Source organism: Ictidomys tridecemlineatus, chromosome 11 (genome assembly GCF_052094955.1).
Source record: "Ictidomys tridecemlineatus isolate mIctTri1 chromosome 11, mIctTri1.hap1, whole genome shotgun sequence".
Lineage (NCBI taxonomy): Eukaryota > Metazoa > Chordata > Mammalia > Rodentia > Sciuridae > Ictidomys > Ictidomys tridecemlineatus.
Window position 1 is genome coordinate 24,933,698 of NC_135487.1, and position 21,229 is coordinate 24,954,926.

General features: G+C 38.5%; 1 protein-coding gene across 1 annotated transcript in view; it reads right to left on the reverse strand.

The window, feature by feature from the left end:
• Nucleotides 1-676: 676 nt before the first annotated feature.
• Nucleotides 677-21,229, reverse strand: part of Psmb2 (proteasome 20S subunit beta 2) — a 31,501-nt gene continuing 10,948 nt past the window's right edge. Inside the window, exons 4-6 of the mRNA XM_005317799.4 lie at nt 4,612-4,774; nt 3,129-3,178; nt 677-912 (exon numbers count right to left, since the gene is read on the reverse strand). Of these exons, the coding sequence (XP_005317856.1) occupies nt 805-912; nt 3,129-3,178; nt 4,612-4,774 (321 nt within the window). The 3' untranslated portion in view covers nt 677-804. The remainder of the gene's footprint in view (nt 913-3,128; nt 3,179-4,611; nt 4,775-21,229) is intronic.

Below are 21,229 nucleotides of genomic sequence, written 5' to 3' on the forward strand. Positions count from 1 at the left end.
AGAGAAACCACTGTTTTAGTGGCCCTGATCAGAATATTCATGTTATTCCCCAAAAGCTAGACTGAGGTAAAGTACCTATCTGGTTAACTGCCACAGTATACCAATTTAAAGGGATATTATATAACTCTCTAATATAGTGTTAAATGTAATAAGCAATACATAGAAAATTTAAAAGACTTTTTAAAGGGGATGTGGTCTATATGTATGTGTGTATGCATACTTTACACAGGAATAGAAGCTCTTTTTTTTGGTACTTAGAATTGCTCTTAAAAAAACAAACAATTGTAACTGAAGTTTTCTCTGGGAAGATAAGCAGGGGATCAGACTGTAAGGAACGAGAGGAGACATTTCTTACTATGTGTTTTTGTATTATTTGCACAATTTGCTGAATGTATGTAATACCCCCCTAAATTAATTTAAATAGTGTAAGCTTACTGGCAAAAAGAACCACTGCTCTAGAGGGAATGGGATATTAGCAAGCAAATATAAATGAAAGAGCTAGTTAGAAAAGAAGCTGGGCAGTGAAGCAGAATGTAGGGCTGTCAGCTGCTAAAGGCAGTTAAGCATTAACATAGGGAAAGGGGTATGAGGAAGGAGAGTCCTGGTAAAAACACAATCCTCTGTCTAGTTCTTTTCTGAAGTGATGTTAGCTACACTAAAAGCCAAGTCAGGAAAGTTAATTTACCCATATTTAATTTTATTCAGAATTAACCATCTTTCACGAGTACACATCCAAAGAGTAGAAAAAAATTAAAGATTCCTGTCAAAAACAGTTTCCTGGCAAGTGGGAAGGAGGGTACGATGTTAGGGTTCACGTTTAGGGAAGGAAATGTTATCTAGGTCATGGATGCCATTTTTGTCAATGATTCGAACACTGAAGGTTGGCAGATTCAAGATGAAGCGCTTCTGGAGCTGTAGAGAGATGTAAAGGAAACCAATTAACAAACATTTATTAAACACTATGTGGAAGGCTCTGTTTTAGGCATGGTGAATATAAGCAGATAAAAATTCCTGCTTTTGTAGGAATATCCCTCCAGATATTCTACTGGGGCAGCTGGCACTAGGGCACACAAGAATGCCCATACATCAGCTGGAGGCTGACTTAAGTGTGATCTGGGACATGCAGCTGGAGATCTATCTCTGGTTAGTCAGCTGAAAGAAAGAGACAATCCAATGTTCTTATCCCTGCTGTCCTAGGACTCAACAGTTTGCTCCAGTCATCTACCCACATCAGAAGGACTAGGCAAGTGTGAGTAAACTTTAGTGTGCAATTGCCAGAGTGGTGAGAAGGATATCAACAGAACAGTTCTTGGAACAAGTCCCACTTCTGTCTCCTCCAGTTTAGGCTGAGGCTGTTCCAAAGGGGCTGTGGAGTATGTGCATGGAAGGAGATAATCAGCACACAAATCCAGCTGGGAGATTACTGGGAAATACAGCTTTGAAATCTTTTCTTTCTGGACACCTCACTTGGAGCCTCCAGGCTTTTCAGCTGCTCCCTTAGAAGCCTATCCTGAAAATGTTCACCTCCTCAGGTTTAACTCTCCTTTCCTTCATGTTTCCATTTCCTTTGCAGCTGAGGACTAGGCAGCAACAGCTCGTTCCATTTCCAGAGTCCTCTAAAGCTCCAAGATCAGGAAAAGGTGATAATAAATAAGGAACTAAGGGTTTCTAAATGGATTCTTTTTAGAATACACAGGGAATAAAATCTCAAGAGCATTTGATATTCCAGTAGCTTCTTCCCAGTAGCCCCTGCAACATTTGGGACTAATATGGTCTCTTAGCTGGATGGTTAATAAAAGTACATGGGGGGAAAAAAAAGGATGTGAGTTTAAATTTTCAGTGTCTGCTTTGGAAAGGGGATTTACAACCAAGAGGAAGAAGGGAGAGGGCACTGTGGACAGGATGGTGTAACAGGCAAACTGACATTACTGCTAAGCCTCCATACCTGCTCCCATCCTGCCACTCTCTCACTAAATTCACCCTTAGGCCACAAGAAGAGTAAAAGAACGAAGAAACCTAATGGAGCTGCTTTTGCCAACTCATCCTACATTCACTCCTAAAGCCTGAAACTCTCAGGAGTAGTACTAGAATGAGGAGGGTACAGGTACTTATCTCACCAACCAAATGCTACTCTTTCCTCTGTCTCCTCAATGCCCAGGGAAGGGTTTTTCTCCATATTACAAGGGCTCATGCACAGTTAAGGGAGTAGACAGTAGGGCAATATCAGGTGGCACAAGAACAGAGCAAGTATTAAGTCCAGGGCAATGATTTTTATCGTAGGTATGGATAGAATGGCACCAAATATCACCTATAGCAAAATTACCTGGGACTGCCCATTAAAAAGTAGATTCTCAGTCTCAGGACAGTAGAATTAGAATCAGGGGCTGGGGCATGAATAGTAACCTACCTACCTACTTACTTCATTCCTTTCTTCTTGTGGTACAGGGGATTGAACCCAGGGATGCTCTGAACTACATGTCCAGCCCATTTTATGGTCTTGCTAAGTTACCACATCTGGCCTAGAACTTGTGCTCTTTCTGCCTCAGTCTCACCAGGTTGCAGAAGCTGAAACAGGAGGATCACAAGGTATATACTCTGTGCCCAGCAGTAACCTGCTTTTTTTTTTTTTGTACTAGGGATTGAACTCAGAGGCACTCAACCATTAAGCCACATCCCTAGCCCCATTTTGTATTTTATTTAGAGTTAGGGCCTCACTGAGTTGTTTAGCACCTTGATTTTTGCTGAGGCTGCCTCCTAACTTGCGATCCTCCTGTTTCAGCCTCCTGAGCCTCTGGGATTACAGGTGTGTGCCACCAAGCCTGGCAGTAACTTGCTTTTTAAACAAGTTCCCCAGATGATTCTTATACCATAAAGAGAACCAATGAATGGTCTGTATGAACCAGAAATAAAGTAATTATATTGTAAAATTGACATTGATGAGGAGGTGACCCATGAAAGAAAAATAAGCCTGTTACTTACACCAAACTGGCAGCAACTTCACATCTGGTCAGTGGGTATTTATTACACCTTCTGGCAAGGCCCAGAACAAAAGCAACCAAGGAATGGGTACAATATTGGCAAGGAGAGACACAAAACATTCATTTCAGAATCCCATGGGAGCTACTCACCTCCTCCAGACATTTTCTAAGAAGCTCCACTGCCCTCTCACGTGAGATAGCTGAAAGAAAACAGGCCAAATACTCAAGGTACTGTCATTATGTCCAACTCTCAGAGGCTTTTGATGAAGTTTCATACTTCTTTATGTGTAAATGCCACACAAACAGAAAAGGCAAAAAATGCTTAGCCTTCTAGCCTGAAACAAACTTATTCCATATGCAATCGAGGGTGCCCCAGACCTAGTGTTTCAGCAGCCGCAAGCCATTGCAAATTGATTTGCTACAGAGAAGAGTAAGCATGACGGAATTCTGCCTCCCCTGGCCAGGACCCGCCTCTGAAGAAGTCCAGCAGCCTGCCTCTCTTTATCATAACTCACCCCCTCCACCCTCCTTTAGTCCAGGGCTTAAATCAATTCCATCTGCCCCAGCCAGCTGCAAATCAGGGAAAGAGAGGACAGGGCCAGAGTTTTAGCCCCACTTTCTCAGTGGGGTCTCAGTTTAACAATGGGATGAGAATTCGTAGGATGGGACTGGGATGCTCCTAAAACAGGATGCAAAGGAACTGTCTATGGGCATGGCAAACTGGGTTGACATATTACACAGTTAGAATTCAGGGGTGGTTGTTGGTTATTTTGGTGGGCAAATCAGCTGTATTACTGACATATGCCAAATCAAGAGACAGTCACTAGGAGGCCAGGCTAATTCTTTTCAAGATGTGGCCTGGAGCTCCAATAGGGCTGAGGTTGAGCAAGAGGGCAGCACAAAAAGGAATGAACATGCCAGATTTTTATGACACAGAGAGGGAAGAATGGAATGTAAGGAGAGAAGAGATTATCTGTGCTATATCTGTAAAAACTAAGAATTCCAAGTGTCAATTGCCCACAGTGGCTGAAGTTGAGGTTGAGATTGAGGTCAGAAGATAGAACTTAGCAGAAAAGCATCCCTGGGTCTGAAGTTCTGGAAAGCTGACAGTGTACTGACAAGTAAATGAACAGCTTTTTCTTGCAGAAGAGAGCTGTAATCAGGGGCTAAGAACCAAATAAAGGGCCCATCTTCAACTTTAAAAAGCTTTGATGTTTAAACAAAGAAACCCTCAGTTGTCATGTTGGGAACCTGTTCATTTTCACAAGTTCAAAACGATGCACAAACTACTTGATTTACTCGCTCTTTCTCTATAGCTGAAATGTCAATGGGCATCTACGAAGAGCAAAATGAGTGAAATAACTTAATTCTTGAAACTTAAGAATTATAGAACCTAATAAAAATGTTTTACTCACCACGACATATACTCCAAACCCTCTTTAAAACAAACCATATGCAATATCTCATTTTGGCTGACAAGTCTTTTATTAACAAGTTTGTGAAGATCCTACTGACCCACAGCTTCAAGAGGGGATCAATCTTTTATTCAGGACCCGGCCACCCAACTCCAAGGTGAGCAAACTGGGAGGTGGTGGCTCTGCAACTGCTCCTTCCCTGCAGTGCTGATACTTACTTGGTGTATAGTATCGGTCCAGGATACTGAGAGTCAGGAAGGCACCATAACCATGGGCTGCAAAAGGGGCCTTTGCCAAGGCAGCCAGGTAGTCCATGTAGTAGAGTGCTGGCCCCTCATGTTCATCATAGCCAGCCAGGAGGAGGTTCACATGATATGGGGTCTGCAAAGGAAAGAAATGGCAAGGTGATGATTAAAACAGAACAGCAACATCCCTTCCCATGGCAAATGGGAATATTGTGACTCTTGATGAATAAGAAATTTAGCAGCAACTAAGTAAATCACAATGAAAGTAAAAATGCAGAGAAATCTAGAAGATTAAAGTGTGGTCAGAGGTGAAGGGGAGGTCAGTTTGGTTTCTTTGAACATTTGGAGAAATATGAAAAGGCTGCTTTGTTCTTAAAGCCTATGGATAAGAACCTGACACAAAAGCACTTCAAAAGCAAAGCATGGGTGGCCTTGTGTCACTCCTAACTGCTGAAACCAACAAACACAATTCTGAGTGTCAGGCCACAGACTAAAGAAAGTAGCTCCAATCACATCATCCAAAACAAACAAGCTCATGAGCCCAGGAGTTCAAGGCCCTCCTGGCAACATGAAATTGCTTCTCAAAATAAAATCTAAGCTCAGTCTGGGCATCTGGGACCAAAAACTGAAGTGATACACTGTGCCCTACAATTCTTGAGGCAGGGAGTACATCTCAAATATTTAAATCAAATCACCAGACTTTTTTTAAAAAATATTTTTAGTTTGTGACCATCCCTGTACTTAATGTATGTATTCTATCAACTGTGCATATACTCTATTGTGGATCATGAAGAAATTACAGCTAATGATTCTAAAAGTGACAATTTGTATTCAGTCAACACTGATTAACATGGGCACTTGGTAGCCTGAAGAAACTCATATTAGAAGAACACATGAAAGTATTATTGTTTACTTAGAATCTTTCTCCCAAACCAGCGGTACTATCTAGGATGCGTTCCTAAAAACTCTTGAAGATTACAGAGGAGCCTTAACCTACAAACAACTTTCTGCTTTGAAGATAAGATGGTGAACGGTCTCAAAGGAAAAAGAACTGACCAGTCGTGGTCAAGACTTCTGAGGAATTATTACCTGCCTATCACACTTCCCAATGAGTAATGTGCTGCATTCTGCCAAGCTCTGGAATTCTGTCAGCCCGGGACTACCTTCTCAGTAAGTCTCACCTTAGGCAAGATGCTTAAACCCTATGAGCTTCTGTTTTCTTATGTGTAAAAGTGAGCTAATTAATCCTCTCCTTTCCATCTTCTAGGGAGTATTTTGAGAAAAAACAATACAGGTGAAACATCTCAAACTCTAGAAGAATCAACATACTAACCTAAATTCCCAGTGTATTAGTTACATCCTAGCCACCTTTTTTGATAACTTGCCACTATAAACAACCAACTGTTTAAATTAGCTAAAAATAAAAATATATTTAACTAATAGCAATTTTATTTTTATTTTTTGGTGATTGGGATTGAACTCAGGGGCACTAAACCACTCAGTCACATCCCCAGCTCTATTTTGTATTTTATTTAGAGACAGGATCTCACTGAGTTGCTTAGCGCCTCACTTTTGCTGAGGCTGGCTTTGATTTTGCAATCCTCCTGCCTCAGCCTCCCATGATGCTGGGATTACAGACACGTGCAATCATACCTGATAGCAATTTTTTAAAAGTGTGAAGATAGCATTTCAAAATCTCAATACACTGCTGTTCTTACAGTTAAAACTAGAATGGAAGAGAAAGGTAGGGGGCAAGGAGTGGGGAGGGGGAGAGAGAGAGTGAGAACAGCAAATGATTCTGATTTCTCTTCCCCAAGAAAATTAATAATACAGTTTATTATTCATCACAAAATAAGTTAATCTTTTCTTCTAAGAGGATAACTCTACCCTTCTCCACTCTGGTCAGAACACCCACTGCATGATTAACCAAAACAATCTTACTCAATTGCAATGGTATATTAGGGATCTGTTCAGATTCCCAAAGAGTCCTTAATCAGCAGAACCCAGATGTTTCTGTTTCTAATGAGGCTCTTGCCTATCTTCTAATATTAAATAGTGTTTAGAACAATTAATGTTACTTAAAAGCCATTGCCAGAAGATTTTACATAAAAACCTATGGCAGCTGGGTGCAGTGGCGCACACTTAAAATTCCAGTGGCTCCAGAGGCTGAGGTATGAGGATTATGAGTTCAAAGCCAGCCTCAGCAACTAGATGAGGCCCTAAGCAACTCAGCAAAACACTTTCTCTAAATAAAAATATAAAAAGGGTGGGGCTGGGGTTATGGCTCAGTGGTAGAGCACTAGCCTAGCATGTGTGAGACACTGGGATTGATTCTCAACACCACATAAAATAAATAAAACAAAGCTACCATGTCCACCTACAACTAAAAAAGTACACACACACACAACACACACACATAAAATATACAGGACTGGGGATGTGGCTTAGTGGTAAGTGTCCCTGGGTTTAATCCCTGGTACCAAACCAACCAACCAACCAACCAACCAACCAACCAACCAACAAAAAACCCTATGACAAAAAGAATTCCATAAGCAAACTATGTTGCTTCATTGGTCTATATGATATCATTTATTTATGCTTAAGCATCTGATACACGCACTCACCAAAGTTGGTATTTAGAAGCTACAACTTTGGTATAAAAGATAACTCACAAATACTGTGCGACTCCGAATTACCAACTTTTGCATGTGTGAGATGCTTAAGCATAAATAAATGGTGTTATCCAGACTAATTAAATCAATACATCTGTGTAACAACTTGCAGTTTCTGAAATTCTCTGACAATGCTCTATCAAAGATCTCTGGCTCACACTAGTTTTTTAAAACTTCAAATAAAATTTTACATACTATCATTCTCTCACTCTAAGAATCACAGCATTCAAAGTGACAAAGCCATAGTTATACATTTCATAACTGTTATATTTCTTCTTCTGGATTTATTAGTGTTTTCCTAGAACAAGGTAAATTCTAAGGAGTTCAATTTTGTGCTAGCTTACAGCATAAACATATGTGACTGTTTGTAGTGTGCTCAAGAAAAAAACAAAATATAAATACAATAATCCACCTACTCAAATATTTATGCCAATTATAAACCTTAAGAAAGCAAGACTATTTCTGGCTTGTTCAATGATATTTAAGTATATAATTCATGCTCAATAAGTATTTGTTGAATGGATAATAACCATGCCAGAAAGCATTACACATGTAGCTAATGCCTAATTCAACACACACACACACACACACAAAACCACTAAACCAATGTAAGAAAGTAAAAGGCCTGTATCTGAGAACTGACCCAAGTTCAAGTCAACTGCTAGCATTTCTTTTTTTTTTTTTTTTTAGTTGTAGTTGGACACAAGGCCTCTATTTTATTTATTTATTTTTATGTGGTACTGAAGATCAAACCAACTACCTCGCACATGCTAGGTGAGTGCTCCACTACTGAGCCACAACCCCAGCCCCAAATGCTAGTATTTCTACAAATTCACATATCTGTTGCTTTTAGCTTAGCTCTGGATCTTTCTCTTTCTACCTCTCTTTAGACCCAAGATGCTACACAGAGAAAGAATAAAATTGTCCAGCTTTCTATAGTTGTAAATGGAATAAAATTTAAGTCAAGGGTATTAGCTAATAAGCCCATCTTCTATGTACTTCTTCCTGAAGTACATGGAACTGAAAAGAACTTAAGTATCTAACAGCATAGAGAAAGTATTCCTGGTTCTTCTTTTAGCAAAGTGGGTAACTACAGGGCAAACAATGTATAATAATATTCAAAATGTCAAGAAGAATATAAGGGCTGGGGATTTGGCTCAAGCGGTAGCGCGCTCGCCTGGCAAGCGTGCAGCCCGGGTTCGATCCTCAGCACCACATACAAACAAAGATGTTGTATCTGCCGAAAACTAAAAAAAAAATATATATATATATATTAAAAAATTCTCTCTCTCTCTCCTCTCTCACTCTCTCTTTAAAAAGAAAAAAAAAGAAGAATATAAAATTCCCAACTCAAAATAATTAATGGTTAAAGACATGGAAACACTTATTACTCTGATTTGATAAACATTCACTGTATACATATGTGTTGAATTATTGCAATATACCCAATAATATGTACAAATTAAAAATGATAATAAAAATTTAAATTACAACCATTAAAGTATCTCTAGGCCTCTGAGTCCTACTGAAGTAAGCACAGTTCCACTTTGGACTCTTATATATTTGGGGGGTGGGAGTCCACATGTCACACACAAAAACTTTCCTTAAGTTAGATGGAGCATTTCCCTCCCTCTCACTCTTATGCATACAACTCCTTGTACAGTCCCCCTATCAAGAAAAAGAAACACCATGGTGATTAAGAAGAGCGTGAAATTCCATAAATTTTACAGCTAAAGAGAACAGTTGTGACAAATACACTGAAACAACAAAATCAGCGACTAGAGGCTGGGCGGTGACAAGCAGCGGTGTGACATCTGGCGGAAGCCAAAGTCACAGCAAGGGGGAGAGAGGTGGGCGTGAGGAAGCATCCTGCAGAGCGTGGACACAGAAAAGGAGAGGAATTGACAGTCTTCCTTTGGAGCCAGGCCAGCCTTTGCCACCTCTAATTGAATAGGACGACACAGCTATGAGTGAGGTGCCTTGAAGAGGGGTGCAGTTTCTTTTGTGGTGTGCTGCACCTTAGTGGTGCAGCAGTATGGGAAGCATATATTTCAATAACATGGAAGGAGATACAGACCACCAATGGGACAAACGAGTTTGTCTGGAGCTGAGTATTTTTTAATAAATAGACTCCTAAATACCCTAAGAAGAAAAGGAACTTTGAAAGGAACAGTGTGTACACTATTTCTTTTATATTTCTTCAGTGCTAGGGATTGAACTTGGGCCTCTTATAGAGTAAGCAAACACCACCACTGAGCTATACCTCCAGCCCTATGCCTGCTATTTCTTTAGTCCCCTGATTGTCAAAGCTGCTTAATATTCCATCTTTGGCATTGAAAGTATTTCATGAAAATACAGCTTACAGAGTTAGAAGGGATCTGAGTTCAACCATAGTGTCCCTTTTACACATGTGAGGACTAATGTTCAAAGAGAAGACAGTGACTTGCCCTAAATCACACAGGTAATTAGCATTCTTAAAGACCAGAATTCCCAAATGCAAGTCTTTTCCAGGAAACCATGCTGCCTACACAAAATGGAAATTAGTATAAAAATATGATTCAATATGTAAATGTCAGTTGCACACTCAAATATTTCAGTATGTACTATTTTACATACCAGTCCATTGTTCTCTATTTCACTTGTCACACTGTATACAATCAATAATATTTAAAATTTTAAAAAGGCAGGCTTAAATCACAATTATGATTACTAAAACTATGCTACATGTAAGTTACTACTCAATAGATACCTGTCATAATAGATAATCAACATCTTAACTGCTTTATCCCCAGCCACCGCCGCCGCCCCCCTGCTCGCCTTTTAAATATTTTTATTTGTAGATGGACACAATACCTTTATTTTGCTTATTTAGTTTTTTTATGCGGTGTTGGGGATTGAACCCATGACTCACATGTCCTAGGCAAGTGCACTATCATTGAACAACAATCCCAGCCCCACCAACCCACTTTTAATTTTTTTTTAGTTGTAAATGAACACAATTTTATTTATTCATTCATTCATTTATTTTTATATGGTGCTGAGGATGGAACCTAGTGCCTCACATGTGCTAGGAGGCACTATATCACTGAGCTATAACTGTAGTCCCCCAGCCCATTACTGTAATTTAGGACCTCGCTAAATTGATGAGGCTAACTTTGAACTCATGATCCTCATGCCTCAGCCTCCCAAGCCACTGGGATTACAGACATGCACCACCATGCCTGGCCAGGAATTTGTTTTTAATAACCAACAGAATTTACTACCTTTGTTAGGTTTGGTGGTATACCTTTAAAATTCCAAATTTCCCATTGTAACTAAAAAAAAGGTTTTATACCTGAAACAAAATTCACTATTTCAAACACTTTAAAAATTCAGCAACTTCTAATTATCATGACCTAAATACCTTTCTAGCTCTAAAAGATTATGGTTATTTGGTTAGGAAAGACGATGGGAAGAATCATTCATAGCCTGACTTTAATCCACTGGAGTATTTTTTTTTTTTGTACTGAGGATTGAACCCAGGGGTGTTTTACCATTGAGCTATATCCCCAGTCCTTTTTACTTATATTTTGAGATGGGGTCTTTCCAAGTTGCCCAGGTTGGCCTCAAACTTGCAATCCTCTGCCCTCAGTCCCCTAAATACTTAGGTTTACAGGCCTGTGCTACCACACTCAGTTTATTCATTATTTTTTTTTAAAGGAAACCCATGTGTAGATTCAAGCTCTTTTAGCATTATGTAATTAAAAAGTACAGTTTATAAAAGGTTTCAATCAAACCCTATAAGAGTTTTCTGGGACTATAAAGATAGAATAATTACAAAATGGGCAAAAACTCCAACCAATTTCACGTCTGCATTTGGAATGTGAATAAACTCCATAATTGTCTATTTAGCATTTACTTTTATGAGAAACATAGTATTTTATTATGCCAGGTGATAAAAATGGAAGCCTAAATCTGGAAGAAGCTCCTAAGGTAGATGTGGGTACCAGACAAAGGAAATAGCATGTATAAAAGTAAAGAAAAGGAAGAGCGCGGATTGTTGTGTACTGGTGAATATGGGACATATATACTTGGAGGATTAGGTGAATTCTGCAGGAAGCAGAGTTATTTACCTAATGAACTAAAGACAATGAACTTCAATATGTAAACCAGTCAGTGGAAATTTATCACTCCCATCCCCCTGCTTTTTTTCATGTCAGGACATAGGTTAACTGGTGCCAAGAAACCGTGATGAATCCTGATACTCCATTGGTTTCAGTATTTGTCTTCCACTCTTTTTTTCCCCCCTCTCTATACTGAAGATTGAACTGAGGGGTGCTCTACCACAGAGCTGTATCCCCAACCTTTTTTATTTTTGTGAGAGTCTCACTAAGTTGCCCAGGCTGGGTTCAAACTTCCAGTCTTCCTCTCTCAGTCTCCCAAAAGCTGGGATTACAGGCATGTATCACAGCACCAAACTCCTCTTCTCCTAAAATAGAGGATTTTTAGATTGGGATGAGAAAAACAGAAAGGGAGAACAGAGGATACTTTAATAGTATGATGGAAGATGAAGACCAAAGGCAGAAGCAGAAAGGAATGAGGGGGAGACATCACACACACACACACACACACACACACACACACACACACACACACACACACACACACACACATATATATCTTTCTTATATATTTCTAAATATACATTTAGAAAGTGAACTAACTAATAGGACTGAATAATTAGTGGAACAGAAAAGGTAAGGAAGAAAGAGAAGAAGACTCTCAAGGGGAAAAGTGGTCATGCAAATGCTAAAAGCTCAGCTTAGACTCAATAGCTTAAATAGAGTCATTCAGAAGCAGCTGAAAAGAGAAAACAGTGTACTGCCAAAGTCAATGAGAACAAATAAAGAGACAGTCAGTTAAGCGGTTTTATTGTCATGAACATATATGCTCTCACACTCATATTTGTAAGACAGCAAAGGAAATAATTCCAACAGGATAAAATGAGAGACGTATTCCTCTAGGTTGCCATGACAGCACAAAGAATTTGAGGATTTTATATATATATATATATATATATATATATATATATATATATATATATATATAGAGAGAGAGAGAGAGAGAGAGAGAGAGAGAGAGAGAGAGAGAAAGTAAGTGTGGTGGGGTAAGTTCAGAGAAAAGTTTCCCTGATAAATGCTGAACTAGCAATTAAAAGCCATGTAAGGACATAGGTATAGAGAAGAACACTGGCAAAGGAGAAGATACAAGAAAGAACTTGAGGTAGGTCAGTGTCCTGTTTCTACAGGTACCACTGGAGCAAAGAAAAGGTAGAGATTTGGAACTTGAAAGCTGTTTCCTCTTAATCTTATGACTAGAAAAAAAAGTATAAATTTAAACTGATCAGAATCAGAATATTATACTGAGCTTCACAGAGAAGTCAAATTGATTGCCTGACTTTCCTTGTTCTCTCCTTATTTCAGACACACTTTTATCTTTTGTATCACTAAAACAACAAACCAACTCATGTTTATAAATTCTCATACTAGACTGAGAAATAAGGAAGCAAGAATGCTTTAAACAAAACAAACCTTAGATTTCCAGAAGCCCAAAATGAAATAAAAGAAACATTGCTCTGAAAACGAGATAGTCCAACCAAGTTTTTCCTGTTTCTTTTCTTTCTATAGTATTGGGGATTAAACTCAGGGGGTGTTCTACCACTGAGCTACAATCCCAGCCCTTTGTTACTATTAATATTTTTTTGGTACTGGAGAATTGAACTTGGGGCACTAGACTGCTGAGCCACATCCCCAGCCCTGTTTTGTATTTTATAGAGAGACAGGGTCTCACTGAGTTGCTTAGCACCTTGCTTTTGCCGAGGCTGGCTTGGACTCGTGATCCTCCTACCTCAGCCTCCTGAGCTGCTGGAATTACACACATGTGCTATCACACACCGGGCTCTAGCCCTTTATTTTTTATTCTTAAGACTGGGTCTCAATAAATTGCCCAGGCTGGCCTTGAACTTGTAATCCTGAGTAGCTAGGATTACGGGAATGTGCCACTCCTGTTTCTTTTCTATCTTAAATCATTCTCTGAAAGTGTATTTGGTATACCTCAGATACTTGGAGTCTCCAGTGCCCCCATCTGTAATGTGGGGGATAACACTGCTTATCTGACAAGAGTTGTGAAGAATTAAAGTGCTTAATTATATTAAAGTTTCTGGAAGACAGCCTGGTAAGCAGTAGGTACTCAATAAATCTTTAGATTTAATTTGTGCCATGACAGCACAAAGAACTTTAGAAGAAAAAAACAAAATACTGTATATATTTCAATCTTGAACAAACCTCATTTTAAAGTTCCCCCTCAATAATTCCAAATTTTCTAAAAACCTTAGTTTTCTAAAGCCATCACTAACCACAAGTTTGACTGGTTCCCCAAATCAAAGTTGAAAGCTTATTGTAATTAGAAGTTTAGAAATTTAATGAGTTGAAATGCAACATGGCACAGATGCCTTATTATACCAACTAGTTAACACAGTATTTGTTTTCTACATTAATTTTACTTGCTAATCAAAAATACCGCTTTCACCCCCAAATAACATCAAAATAAAATTGCTGATTGTGCAATGGCAAAACCAACACCATGTTTGCAACAAGGCCACTTGAAATCCGCCCCTCACCCCGACTTCCCCCTCCATGAGCTGGCAGTTCCCAGGGAAAATTTACGAATCCATATATCTTTAACTTAGTTCTTTAAAAACTCAAATGCAGAAGCCATGCTTTGCTATAGAACTACATACCACAAGACGTATATTAAGTTTTCCACACTAAGCATACCTGTGAATGTTTATGAATGCTGAGCATCAGGATGACATATAATTGTACATGTTTTCAGATGTCTATAACATCTATTAAAAAGTATCAAGGGATTCTTGGGGAAAAGATCACTTAGGAGCTCTTCCTTACAGTGTTATCCAATGATATAACCAAATCTCATCTGCTTACACTAATTTTTTCTTAGCCAAAAATCTTCTAAAGAGGCCTACTGCTTTCAGGATAAAGCTTTTTCAGTCTTCATAATGTGGACTACCTCTCTAGTTTCAATTTCTTAACAAGTTCCCCAAAACTCTATCTAACAAACTCAAATATGGGATTTTACATACACAGTATATTCCATAATTTTATTTGTTTTTTAAAAAGTGGAGTTTTAAACAGTAGAGTTTATAAACAATGCCTCTTTAGTTAAATGAGGAGTAGGAAGCTCAGAGAACTATTTGCCCCTGCCCTGAACATCGTTAACAAACACTATGCCTAACCTAACACATTCTCACTCACCATGGGTCTATGTTTCTAGCTTTCCCCTTTGTTTCATATTTCTCTTAGATTAAGCTCTGTGTCCCCACAGCACCCTGCATATATGGGTATCCTAGCACTTGTCACTCTAAGTGCAACCAACTGTTTTCTTCTCCATTTCCCCATCTGAAGGCACACTCTGAGCTTTGCACCTCTTTCCTCAGCCTCAAAGACAATGCAGGCTGGAGGTTTACTCTGAGCGAATAACTATTAGCAGTTAAAGAATATCTTGGCTATCAGAAGTCACAACTATTCAGAGGCATCAGAAAGGGAAGCAAGGAATGGTTAAAATACTTCAGTTTAGGGGCTGGGAATGTGGCTCAAGCGGTAGCGCGCTCGCCTGCCATGCGTGCGGCCCGGGTTCGATCCTCAGCACCACATACCAACAAAGATGTTGTGTCTGCCAAGAACTAAGAAATAAATATTAAAAAAAAAAATACTTCAGTTTACAAATATTCAGAGATTATTATTTCCTTTCCCTTCCTTTTTGCTTTCCAATCTGGCTAATTCTATTTGCTTTCTTGTCCACACTCAAATGTAAGAGTAAATCTATACTTTTTTTCATTTTTAACTTAAAAATTATGTTTTCTTACCCTATTAGCCTTTGTTTTATTTACTTAAGCCTTTTAACAACACATATAAAAGTACATAAAATATACATGTATTGCTTAATGAATATAATAAACACACATTTAACTACTTCCTAGGTCAAGAAACAGAAGTTCTTCACTGCCCTTTATTTTAGATGTTATTTTTGGGGGAGAGTATAAAGAAAACCTCATGGTAATCAGTTCCTAAATTCATCTCTGCTTGATCCTAGGCCAGAGCAGGTTGAAAAGAGGCATAAAGATACCAAGGTACATGTGTGTTCTTTTTTTTTTCCCAAGTAATTTATTTATTTATTTATTTTATTTTTAAAGAGAGAGTGAGAGAGGAGAGAGAATTTTTTAATATCTATTTCTTAGTTCTCGGCGGACACAACATCTTTGTTGGTATGTGGTGCTGAGGATTGAACCCGGGCCGCACGTATGCCAGGCGAGTGTGCTACCGCTTGAGCAACATCCCCAGCCCTACATGTGTGTTCTTATCTGTGAGCCTGTGTGAGGACATGCTTACACCTATGCCTACGCAGACCAAGGTACTGATTTAATGTAATCTTAGAAGGTGGGCTACAAAATGTTTTGGTTTAGTTTGTTTGCAGTACTGGGAATTGAACCCAAGGGTACTCTACCACTAAGCTATCTCCCCAGACCTTTTTTTTAATACCAGGATTGAACTTGGGGGCACTCAACCATTGAGCCTCATCCCCAGCCCTATGTTGCTTTAGCAAGTTGCTTTCACTGAGGCTGGCTTTGAACTCACAATCTCCTGCCTTAGCTGCTGGGATTATAGGTGTTTGCAACCATGCCAGTTTCTCAGCCCCTTTTATTATTTGAGACAGGATTTCACTAGTTGCCAAGGCTGACCTCAAACTTATGATCCACCTGCCTCTGCCTCCTAAGTAGCTAGGATTATAGGCATGTGCCACCACATCCAACCTAAATCTTTATTTCTAATGGTAAACTCTATACAAATAAATGTTCTTACTACGCAGACATAATACTCTGCTGCTCTAGGCTTAAACCAAACCTTAACAGAAAACTACATAATGTTTAAGACACAAATTTCAGTACAATATAAATCTACATCAATTACCTACATGGTCCCCCACCCCCCAATTGTGGATAGGAAAGATGTTTTAAGTGAAAAGTTGGCATTATAAGATTGCACAATTCCAGTCATCCAATAGATTTATTCCATTCAACCCGAATAGGGGTTCTCTCTGCTCACAGCAGGCATCCAACAGGGTAGCACATATATGCTCTCTGAGTGAGAAAGCAACACCTTCTCACATACAACTCCCTGGAGAGATGGGGAAGGGGAGGGGGAGGACTTTACACCTGCAGATTCCTAACTCTATCAGCACTAGGGCTGGGAAAAACAGCACATTTTTTTTTAAGGGGGGGGGGAAAGGTTTCCTAATAAAGCCAGTAGCTTCAAAGAAGAATCTTCTCATGACATTCTTAGGAGACTGGTAAGTATAATGACTCAACAGCCATTCTTTGTCTTCCTAATAGACTTACTCAAACCTTAATGACTGCATAAGCAAACTACTTAAAAGGGCAGCTGTCAAAATTTTTATTTCTCTTGGTAGAAAAACACTGTAAGTACAAAAGTGTCATCTTATTAATTAAGGAGCCTCAACTTCAAGGCACATCTGTCCCTGGGCCTCTGGATAATCAAAATGACCACTAAAAATAGAACAACGGTATCTCCAATGGGGCAGACATGAGCCACCCCTAAGAGACCTCTGTGAAATGTGACCTGGGATACACATGTTTTTGCAATACCATTGAATATTCATCTGAATGTAATTATGTGTTTCCAGCTTTTACTTTGTATTCTACTGAGGCTAGGAGGCAAAAGTTATAAACAGACATAACTCTGGGCCCATAGATAAAACCTATACTTAGCTGAAAAGTTGACTGAGATCAGAGGGAAAAAACTGCTCTCCGGGTCTAAAATGGCTCTGCTGGCACCAAAATGTCCAGGCAATTCATGATCTCGATCCCTCCCCCCCCCAACTTCCCTATTACTATAAGTAAGCTAGCACTGTCTGTCAAGATGCCCAGGCTATGTGGCAGCAGTGTCAAAGGCTGCCATTTGCTCCAAGGCACTGCCATCTGCGGCAGCACAACATTTTGTCTCCGGAAAATAAACACATCTGCCTTTGCCAGTGTCCTCCCACTGTGCCGCCCATCTGGAGCAGGTGAGCTAGAAGGCAAGCCTGGGCATGGGAAAATGGGGGCAAGTAAGAGAGATGAGGCCTCAAGGGAGATGGCACATAGAGGAAGAAGGCAGTGCTGCGTCATGTCACATCCTGCTAACCACATTTGCCAAAAAGCATATGAAATTACCCTTGTTAGTGATATTTTAATCACATGTAACAAATGGTTGGTAGTGTTTAGGGTATAAGACCTGCAATGTCAAGATTCCACCTGAGCCATCTGTTCACAAGGTCACATGACCTGACTGATATCAATAAACAGATGATGTCTTTGTGTCAGCCACTTAAGGCATGAAGAGAGTAACTCCATTGCAAAAGCAACAGGATTCTTCTAGGATAGGAGCCCACTATACATGCCTACTATTTTTTTTTATTATTATTAGTTGTTCAAAACATTACAAAGCTCTTGACATATCATATTTCATACATTTGATTCAAGTGGATTATGAACTCCCACTTTTACTCTGTATACAGATTGCAGAATCACATCGATTACACATCCACGTTTTTACCATGCCTACTATTAACCGGACCAAAAATACTCAAATTCAGAGCAGACTGCTAGGACAAGTCATGGTTACTTCTAGAAATGATGAATGCCTGAAGTTCTTTCTAAAATTCCTCTCTCTTTCACTGAAAAAGTAAACTATGGTCTTGACTTTGGGTCTTTATTTATTTTCTTAATGCCAGGGATTGAACCTAGGGCCTTAAGCACACTAAGCACATGCTCTACCACTGAGCTATAGCCTCCTCTGACATCACACTTTTAAATCATGCTATTTGGGGACTAAAAGAAACATAAATATCATCCATTCAATTGTTCGCTTTCTCCAAAGGTTTTCAACTCACTCACAGCAGGGCTAGTGCTAAACCTCTCGGAGCAGGGCTCTTTCCATTATATTATTAGTTTTTACATGCAATTTCTATATGTAAAAGAGATCAAAACAGAGTTGATCTATATGAAACAAAGCTGAAGTTTGGTCTTTCTTGGTGTGGAATAAGGTCTTAAAACCACTTAACCAGGCTAGTTATCTTTCCAATTCATTATTTCTATTGTTTCTTTGCTAAGCATTTACAAGTGCAGCCCTATGAAAACATAAGGTATCAAAGGCTCAGGAAGCACTTCAGAAAAAGTTCTACAAGAACAATTTGGCCAATGAGTGGCAGTAGTAAAGCCCTGAAGATTACACACCATGGATCTACTTAAGACTTGCCACAAAACTCCACATTCCCCGTGAACAATAGATTTGACTGGTTCGTACTCAGTCTCCACATCTGTAAAATAGAGATGGTGAATGCTAATAGATAATTTTAGGGCATCCCAGTAAGGGAGTGAGGACTGGACCTATGGTAGAAGCACAAGGCAGAATAATCAATATTTACTAGAACTGTATACCAAATATGCCACATAATTCATTGTAAGAAAGAAATAGCCCCATTACTTATCATCCTTCCTAGCTGATTAACCAAACATAAGGAGAAGTTAAGCAAGGAGAATTTAAGAAAGCAAGCCTGCTCAAATTCCAAACTATGTCTAAAAGTCATCATAATTTTCAAAATAATCTTGTCAAAAATCCAAACAGTTCTTTAATGATGGGGTCATTTAATAAATACTCTTTTCTAAGATGGTATCATTCATTCATACAAAATATATTTTATTGAACCACTCACTGGTTTTCAATTCTTGTAACTGGGTACTTTAAAAAATTTTTTGACATAATTGATCACTCACTTCTTAATAAATGAGGAAAGTGAAGCTCAGCAAACAAAAGCAATTTATTCAAGATTATAAAAACTAGTAAGTACAAAGAAGGGGTTAGATTTTTGATATGTCTAATTCCAAATCCTATGCTTAAGGAAGCCCCACAAACCTATAGCCAAAGAGTCTAACCAGGAATAGATCAACTCAAATGGACACATGCATTTAAATTAAAAACTACACTGAATGCTTTTGAACTTTTCCCCACCTGTATTCATTAAAAATACTTGTGGAAATGCATGATAGTATCTCAGCAATATATGTAGACCTAACTGGATGACATTTATTCAGTAAATACTTATTGAATACCTACAATGGAAACACATCTATACCTTATTTACATAATTCTATATGAGGATCTTGACATTTAGTAGAAATGAAAGCTTTAGGATTTCCTAAATGCACAAACATACTCAGACATTAACAATTAAAAAAAAGAAAAACAGAGAGGGCTGGGGTTGTGGCTCAGTGGTAGAGCGCTTACCTAGCATATGTGACGCCCTGGGTTTGATTCTCAGCACCACATACAAATAAATAAAAAAATTCATCAACAACTAATAAAAATGGCAAAAAAAAAAAAAAGAAAGAAACAACAACAACAAAAAAGAAACCAGAATGAAAGTATATGATATCTGAAGTTAGAATCTTAACTCAATTTACAGTCCATACACACACAGACACACACACCCCATTTGGACACATAAACTTGGAGAAATACTTAACCTCACTGTAAACCAGCCTTGGTATCTTTTTAGTAAAATGGGTATGACACACATCTCAGGTTATGATAATAAAAATACTTATAAATTATAGTTAATTTAAAGAGCCCTATATGGCTAGTGGTTACCATATTAGACTGTATAGATCTAGAACAAATCCTAGCACATAATATTTAATCCTCAACTTTACTAGCAGATCAACTTAACTAAAATAGCATAACAAAGAATCCCCTACAGGAAGCTAACTTGTACCAATTACAATGAAACAGCAATAACAGCATGAAAACAAAAATCATTTATTAATCAATTTTATGTGCTATACATTATGTAAAAAGCTTTACATGACTACCTCATTTTAATCTGTATAATAAATAATTATATGGAGTACTACTATCTTGTGAATATGGAAATCAGGCTTAGAATTTGTCCAAAGACCTATAGTTAGCAAGTCAGTAAGCAAATATTCAACCCTGGCAGCCTAATTCCAGAGATTGTGCTCTTAACCACAATGCTAAATTGTCTTCCACTTTACAGAACCAGTTTACTTAAGATTCATTACATAATCTAGTAAATGTCCTCCCCATCAAACATCACTCTCACATACACACACAGTGATTAGACCTCAAATAATTTAAACTGTAGACACATAGTTATGCATGATAACTGGCTAACTCAAAATAAATCTCATACACCAACTGATATGACCATGTAAATGTACTAAACTTAGTGACTTTTTACTTATTTGGAAGACTGACAAAACTATCAGCTCTCTCCTAGAATAAAATGACTACGGTATAAATTCATATTTAAAAACTAAAAATCTATTTTGATAAAACAATAGGGGAGCAAGGATTGGACCCATGGTAGAAGCACAAAGCAGAAGTTATCAATAACTTCAATAAGTTATCTAGAACTCCACAACAGTTTATAAGGGATATTTATTTGTTAAGACATCAAACATGTCTGCTAGGAGAAGATTAATAGGATTCACTGCATTTGCATGAAGCATACAGTCCCTCTTATCTCAACTCTAAAAGGAGCTTAATTCACTTAATGTCTGCAGCATTTAATGACAAAGTGTTTATTGTGCCCAAAGCTGGAATTCTTATTTCAGTTCTGACTGATAAGTTGGAGGAACATTTCAACAGGGAGCCACAGCATACTCCTTGCTGAATACCAAGGGAAATTCTGGGTGGCAGGAAAACTAATATCTAACCAATTTCCCTCTCTCAAGAGGAATAAACAAGAAATGACCACTGACTTTTCACCACATCAAAACAATG